Source organism: Benincasa hispida, chromosome 4, assembly GCF_009727055.1.
Source record: "Benincasa hispida cultivar B227 chromosome 4, ASM972705v1, whole genome shotgun sequence".
NCBI lineage: Eukaryota > Viridiplantae > Streptophyta > Magnoliopsida > Cucurbitales > Cucurbitaceae > Benincasa > Benincasa hispida.
This window is the reverse complement of record NC_052352.1, coordinates 47,878,734-47,886,104: the sequence shown is the minus strand read 5'-3', so window position 1 is coordinate 47,886,104 and position 7,371 is coordinate 47,878,734. Positions and strand designations below refer to the sequence as shown.

The following is a 7,371-nucleotide window of genomic DNA, read 5'->3' as shown; positions in this document are numbered from 1 at the left end:
AAACTCATTTGATACAAACCTGTTGAATTCTTGTTACCTTAAAGCTACTTTAGTTTTAATTTAATTGTGAATTTTTTTTAACAGTAACCACTTGTATGCCTAATAAGCTCGATTTGACCCTAATTTTAATTTAAAATTTTACCCAATGATTTGCTAGTTGAGCTAATACTACTTGTCTATAGAAAAAAATTGAAACCATAAAATATGAAATAGGGTCCTGCAAAGAGTGAAACAAAAACACTAAACTCCGCCTATAAATTAAACATACTCGGATGTTTATATTGTCACATAATTGCTAAATATTATGGTAGGATAAAACTAAAAGCTACTCCAAAAGCAAAGAGATTGCGTTGCATATTATTGTTTATTTTGAACATTAAAGAAAAAAGAAAGGGAAAAGTGACATTTGGAGAAAACTGAAAAGGGGATCACATGCTGTGTGCTAATACTTTGTCAGCTTCCATGGGAATAGCAGCAGCTCCCAAACACGTGCCCAACAACTTAAAGCTGCCCAGCTACCTTACGCAGATGGCCTTCAGGTCTGCCTCAATCAACAACAAAAAAAACCTGACTTCCTACACAAGAAAGAAAGAGACAACTTATCATTCACAAGCTGGATGTGCATATATTTGCAAGTTATTGTGTGTGTGTTGTTTCATGTTTCTGAGTGTTAAAAATAACAAAAAGCTGACTGACTTAAGTTACTGTCTACACAAAAGAACAAAGTAATGATTCACTAGTTTCTTGTGTTGTCATGTTTCTGAGTGCTAAACACGTTGCATTTACAATCAAATACCAATAAAGAATGGAAAAGATCCCATGGGGTTTCTACGTCAGTCCTTACAGTAGTATTCAAGATAATTGAAACTTACCACAACAGAGGGGCTTCTAAAGTCCTAGGTTCAAAACTCAAGTGAAAAACACTTGTGTTCTCCTTGGAATGGAGTTGAGAGATTTTTAATCCCAAGAAGTGGGCTGAATCATATGGGGCCTCAAGCCCATCCGAAATTAATTCAAATGTGAGAAAAATTTACCAAAGAGATGCTGATTTCGTTTTTTGAGATTTATGCTCATATTCTTCCAAGTTCCTTAAAATAACTTTTAAGTTTCTAACTTTCAAAAATAAAAACAAAATTCTAAAAACTACCCTATATTGGGAGAAAGTAGATAAGAAAACGAACTTGTGGGGGTACAAACAGTAATTATAAACTTAATTTTAAAAAAAAAAATTAAATATTTTTTTAAAAGAAAATTAAAATCTTTCTTGTATATGAAAAAAGATGATGATTATGGTGATTCAGTTGTTTGGGTCGGATGGCCATTATAGTGACGATGTGATAATGGCCATACCACTTCAAAATTCAAATAAGAGAATTAGTAATCTACTATTTTCTCCTATGCAAGTTTCAGGGGGATGCCATCAGATGAGTTAATAAAAAGATCATAAAGAGCTTTTTCTTTTACCATTTTTAGAGCTCATCCTTAGCTTCTGAATCTGGCTTTGAGTCCTTGGGCTTTGAATCTGCCTCTGTGTCCTTGGGTTTTGTATCTGCCTCGGCGGTTTTATCACGGTTTGTCTCGATAAAATTTATGATGTCTTCCTTGGATCTATCACCGCTATACTCGACCAGCTTTCCGCTTGCTGACCTGAAGTATATAGTCGGGTAACCTTGGACATCAAATTCGCCATCTGCAATGTCATTTGCCGTGGCATCCTAACAATTTTGGGAAATGAAACGAATCAAACCACAGTTTAATGAATTGAGTCAAAAAGGTTGGATTTGTCCAAGTAGACCCAGAAAGTTTATAGCGATCAGTTATAATCATAGAGAGACATAAGCGAAATAAATTATTGATCAAATACATTCATCAAATATGCAGATAATAACCCTTTATAGAAAAAAAAAGGAAAAAAAAATGCAGATACCAGCTAGAAATTCATACAGGACAAAAGCAATTCAACTTAAAATAAAAAGAGATTTCAAATAATCTACTGATGTCCATCTATAGCATAAAGGATTCACAGGCAATAACGTGGGTAAAACTTAGAAACTAGTACATGCATTTATCGCAAGAGGCAAGACTAGAGCAAAAGTCTTAAGAGATTCACAGGAAACGGATCTTACAAACTTGGCAATGACGACATCAGGATCGCTTTCATATGAGATAGCCACTTCCTCTAAAGTTGGAGCAAGTTTTTTGCAGTGCCCGCACCATGGAGAATAAAATTCCAGTAAAACTGCCCGATGAAACAAACCAGTTAATGACCTTGCCGTAACAACAAGAGAAGGTTAACTAGAAATATGAAAAAAATATATATATATGAAATGAATGTAAAAGTTCTTGTAATAAGCTCACTTTGAATCATTCAAAATGAAAAATAGGTTTGTAATAAGGTTCTACCAAAATTTCAATTAAACATCAAAATGAAATAATAATAGATATTGAAAAAGGAAAACGGTTTTGATTGAAGAACCAGTTTTAAGTATGAAATGGCAAATATTCGAAGTAGTTTCAGATTACAGGCCAGTTTAATGATTCAAATATTCAAAATCAAGAATCAAGAAAAATAAGAAGAAAAATCTTTCCAACTAAGATAGAAATAGTAATCAGTTTTTTTCTTTGAGCACATTGTAATTAGTAATAATTTGCCTAGTTAGTAATCATCAAGTGAAATTAACGATTTCATAATAAGAAAGTCTCGGCCTAGTATAAATGTAATGCTCCATATGACCAAACATACTGAGAACTCATATTGAACGATAAACACTGCCGTACCATTTTTTCCAGATTTCAAGACTACATCCTTGAGGCTATCAGCAACAACCACTTTCACAGGTTCATTGTTACTCTCAGGAATGGGTTCTGACTTGATGAATTGTGGCACATTGCCGTTCTGCAGTATCAAATTCAGAATGAAAAACTACCAAATATAGTTCCAAAAAGAAAAAAATAAGAAATTTTTCAGAATATCAAAAAAATAATATTATGAAACCATCGTTTCTTACACCCAGAAAAAGAAAAAGAAAATTCGAACTTAAAATAAAGAATCTGAGCACCATGTCATGCAAACGTATCAACAGTATGAGAACGAAAGAGTTTGACCTTGTAATCCTTCACCCAAGGAGCAATCTGATCAGGCTCCACATTGAATTTCACATATTTAAACCTGTCATTTTTTTGAACAAGAAGGACAGGCACTTGATCTTCCTTGAGTCCAAAATACTGTTAATGAAAACCAATAAGGTATTAAACATGTGAGTCATAATGGAGAAAGCAACTTAAATAGCCACACAAAACAAAAAAGAATACAAACGTTTAGAGCAGCTTGACTGGATTGGCTGTCTCCAATTAGGAAACTTATTCCCTCTCCTTTGTACTGTTCAGCAACTTCACGGTACTTGGATTTCAAAGAATCAGCGACCTCAGTGGTGTAATTCAGAAAAAACATAGCCTACCCAACAAAACAGAAAAATATATATCAAATCTCATTACTGTATCCATGGAAAATATTCATTTTGAACGCCAAAAGGAAAAATAAAATCCAAAAGCTGTTTGAGAATGAAAGATAACAATGAAATTGTTAAAGTATTGATATACTTCTAGCTTTTGAGTTCAGGGGTGAATTAATAGAAGAAAATGACATGAACTAGATAAGACATTCATTAATTGAACAGTAGAAAAGTGAGCTATATACATTAGTGCACAATTAGCTGAATGCAGACAATGGAAACAATTCTTCAACTAAAGAGGAGAACGGTTCTCACAGCGAATCATGTGTCCCTACCTTATCATTAGAACTGGAGAAGAACTTGGAAAGGTATACGTGATTGCTGGGATCATTATTGAATTCTGTTACTGTGGGAATACTAGATTCTTCAATGAACTTCTCCAACTTAGCTGCATCAAAATCCTGATTTCATAGTTCCAATAAGAATCAGCGAGGAAAAATTAAATCATAAGCCAAATCTACAAATTTTAGTACAGCAAATTGAAAACTCTGGTACCTTAAAATCAACAAATTGTTCATCGAATGGCTTGAAAAGCCTAACGACTGGGCCAGATACAGATGTTTCTCCACGTGGAAGTAGCTTAGCATCCAAAGTGTGGCCAAAATCATAGTCAGAACGCAACTTCTCAGCCAAAGCAATGTAGTTATCAAACTCTTCTCCAGAAAGCTTTGGAAATATCCCAACCTGCAAAGCCAGAGAAAAATTAATTTTCTTAGCTACTATAGAAAAATGTAACAACACAAAATTGGAAAGAAAGAGAGGAGAAGTGATCTAGTTCATACAATGAAAACATTCTTGATGAGATTACTAGCATCATCGGCAGATTTTATTTCAGCAGATGCAGGTCCACTTTGCTTCTTCAAGTAGTCAACAATACCATCTGCATCGCGAGGTCCCTTGTAATCTTGACTTGATTTGCCCCCATTTCTGAGTATCTTAATGGTGGGGAAACCCCTAATTTCAAATTGACTTGCCAGGTCTCTGTTTGACTCTTCATTTGCATCAACTTTGGCTAAAACAATTGGAGGGTCGTGACTGCTCAGAACAGAGGCAGCTTTTTCATACTGTAAACAAGGAAAAGATTAAATAAAGCCATAAGCAACAAGATCCCAAAGGATAATTCAACATAAACAGCTGAGAACGAGAATATGAAAACTGGTTTACCTCTGGTGCCAGGTTCTTACAATGCCCACACCTACAACATTAGGAGAAGACGTTAAGGGTAAGCTCAATAACAATTCATAATGTAATAACAAAAAATTCAAAACATCATTAATATGATTAGAAGGTTGAAATCTGCACCAATTCCTTAAATCTCCACTGCTTCTCAAAGGGGGAAATGTTCCAAAAGGAAGGACATCCCAAGGAGAAGAAGTCAAATATATACATAAAAAACCAATTAAAGAAATGCTTTGCAGTGATTTTGAACATGATCCTCTTGTGAGGATCTCAATTTTTTTTGTTGTCATTCTTCCTTTTATTTTTTTTCAGATTTGTCTAATTCAGAACCCAGTCAACTACGGAGAGAATTCCCAAATATTCATTTCAAACATATATTCTTTCAGTAGAAATGAATATTCAAGAATCCTCAAGTAGTTTACTACAAACTCAATCACACACAATACAGAACAAAATAAACGGACACACATTATTTCCCAGATGCTAATTTCAAAATAACACCACCAAAACCCTTTAGCAACCATGCAGTAAAACCGACCTAAAGAAACAGAGATTTTACATGAATCAAAGAAAATAACCCTAAGAACACGACAACAAAAACAAATTGATCTCACAAAAATCAATGAAGCCACATAGCAGCGATGAAAAAGATCTGAGACGGAAACTTGACCAAGGACAAGAACAAAATGACAATCAAGAAAACCAAAAGAAAGAAGAAGAAAACCATACCACGGGGCGTAGAACTCAACGACGATGAAGTTATGCTTGGAAACAACATCGGAGAAGTTAGAATTGTCCAAAGTAAGAACAAATTCCTTCGCCTCAGCCTCTTCCGCGTAGATCTCAATGAAAGAAGCAGAAAATAGAACAAAAGCAAACACAAAGAACCGAAACAAAGATGAAGACGCCATTGTCAATGCACTGAAAGAAGCTCTCCGTAAACGATATTCAGAGAGGTTCAGTCCGTGAAGGGGGTTTTAAGGGGTACCGGCTGAACGAGTTTTTTCTTTCCTTTTTTTAATTATTTTTAATATTCCAGCTAAATGAATTAGATAAAGAACGATACAAATATGGTACTCGCACGTGACTTTCGTATGAGTCATTGGATCTATACTTAATAAAAATCAATACTCGCGCTACATGTGGACAATTTGCCACGTGGAGTGCTCCTATTGGTTAAGTCATGTCATTTGTATTTGTTTTTAATCCAAGGATTCTAACGCTTGGCGATTAAATCGCCTATTAATCTTACGAATGTTTCGCTGCGGAAAGAAGAAAAACTGTGTACGGCTGTAAGAAGATTTTGAAATGTCAAATTAGCCAATTAATGACGTGGCGACTATTCAATGGAGTTATTAGTTGAAAATATCTGGTCAACTAAATCTGATTTGTTATTTCATTTTGCTTTCAGTGGTCTTGCATGTACTGGAATAAAGCTCCTTTAGATTTTGGAGTTAAGTTTATCGTGTTATTTAATTTCAAATAATTCTATTTTGTTCACTTGAAACGGTCCTACAGATATTTCCTTATGAAGGAAGGTAACGGCCTTAAAGAATTAGATGCAATTTTTGGGTAAAATAAAGTAAGAATATAAAATTAAATTATAATAGGTAAACAACCGCCTATATTTACTCTTTTTTTAACCGTTATTTAGGTGAAATGCACATTTCTATTATAAATTATGAGCATTTATGGATTTTTCTTTTTGTGAAAATATTAGATTATAATTGTAGGGTAAAAGACTTGAATTTTTGACAGATAAGGGAGGCTGTATTAAAAATAAATAAAAAAGGGAAAAAAGCCAATATTTGTTATCCTTTATTTTTCTTTTACCAAAGGTGAAAGTACCAAGAGGTCCAAAATCATATAGTAACCATAAACGATAGTATTTTCAAGATTAATGTATAGCAATATTTTTAAAGAATTGTAAATATAGCAAAACTTATAAATGATAGATTCTATCGCAAGAGCTGTATTTAAATTTTATTATATCTATAAATTCTTCTACGTTGTACTATATTTACTAATACTTTAGACACGATTACTATATTTATAATCATCATTAACTATCTACTTCACGAACTTCTATAATCTCAATTTCACCTTTCAATTTTGAATTACATATTTATTTATTTATTTGAGCACAAAACAAAACTACACATCCTTATGAGCAACAAGAAAAGAAAAATCATTTGAATACAAAGAAATAACCCATGAAGGAGAGTACTTGAGCCATAATGCGCTCATACCCGATCTCCCCGACCTAGCCAAGTCATGTGCAATGGAGTTAAAGGAGCGAGGCACATGATTTTGTATTATATATTTAATCTTCATTGTTAATGTCCAAAATAATAATAATAATAATAATTGCATCAATTGACATAATATACGTGCATCTACTCCTTTTGAAGTTGGTTGTACTCGCAAGAGAGATAACTTGGATACTATATTCTTGGTGTGATTAGCTTGGATTAGTCTCTCAAATTTAAGTATTGCTTCTTTTTTGTTATTTTTTCTTTTTTTCGATTAAAAGGTTAGAGGTTCAAATTATCCCATTCTATAAGTCATATTCAATCTACACCTTCTTCAAATTTCGTTCGACCGATATCATGCAAAACTAATTATTTGAGTCAATCAAATTTCTATATTTTCATTAGCCAATCAACTTAGACCATTCATT

At 33.5% G+C, this 7,371-nt stretch overlaps 1 protein-coding gene across 2 annotated transcripts; it reads right to left on the bottom strand.

Annotated features, from left to right (window-relative positions):
* Positions 1-227: 227 nt before the first annotated feature.
* On the bottom strand, positions 228-5,695 carry LOC120075887 (protein disulfide-isomerase-like). 2 transcript variants are annotated; one of them, XM_039029622.1, is made up of 11 exons: positions 5,421-5,695; positions 4,677-4,707; positions 4,295-4,576; positions 4,008-4,196; positions 3,788-3,913; positions 3,317-3,454; positions 3,106-3,225; positions 2,779-2,896; positions 2,127-2,239; positions 1,465-1,715; positions 228-571 (listed from the first exon to the last, which is right to left on the bottom strand). In XM_039029622.1, exons 1-10 carry the CDS (start codon positions 5,600-5,602, stop codon positions 1,470-1,472), a joined length of 1,545 nt encoding a protein of 514 aa, XP_038885550.1. In that variant the 5' UTR covers positions 5,603-5,695; the 3' UTR covers positions 228-571; positions 1,465-1,469. The 2 variants fall into 2 exon arrangements, with proteins under 2 accessions (XP_038885550.1, XP_038885549.1); XM_039029621.1 differs by having other exon boundaries at positions 228-575; positions 5,421-5,693.
* Between the last annotated feature and the right edge of the window lie 1,676 nt (positions 5,696-7,371).

Excerpts from the sequence above, each read along its gene's own strand:
- LOC120075887 (XM_039029622.1), bottom strand. The coding sequence starts at position 5,602 with ATGGCGTCTTCATCTTTGTTTCGGTTCTTTGTGTTTGCTTTTGTTCTA. Across the intron at positions 4,708-5,420 it reads GTTGAGTTCTACGCCCCGTG|GTGTGGGCATTGTAAGAACC; the intron begins GTATGGTTTTCT and ends CTAATGTTGTAG. Across the intron at positions 1,716-2,126 it reads ATGTCGTCATTGCCAAGTTT|GATGCCACGGCAAATGACAT; the intron begins GTAAGATCCGTT and ends CAAAATTGTTAG.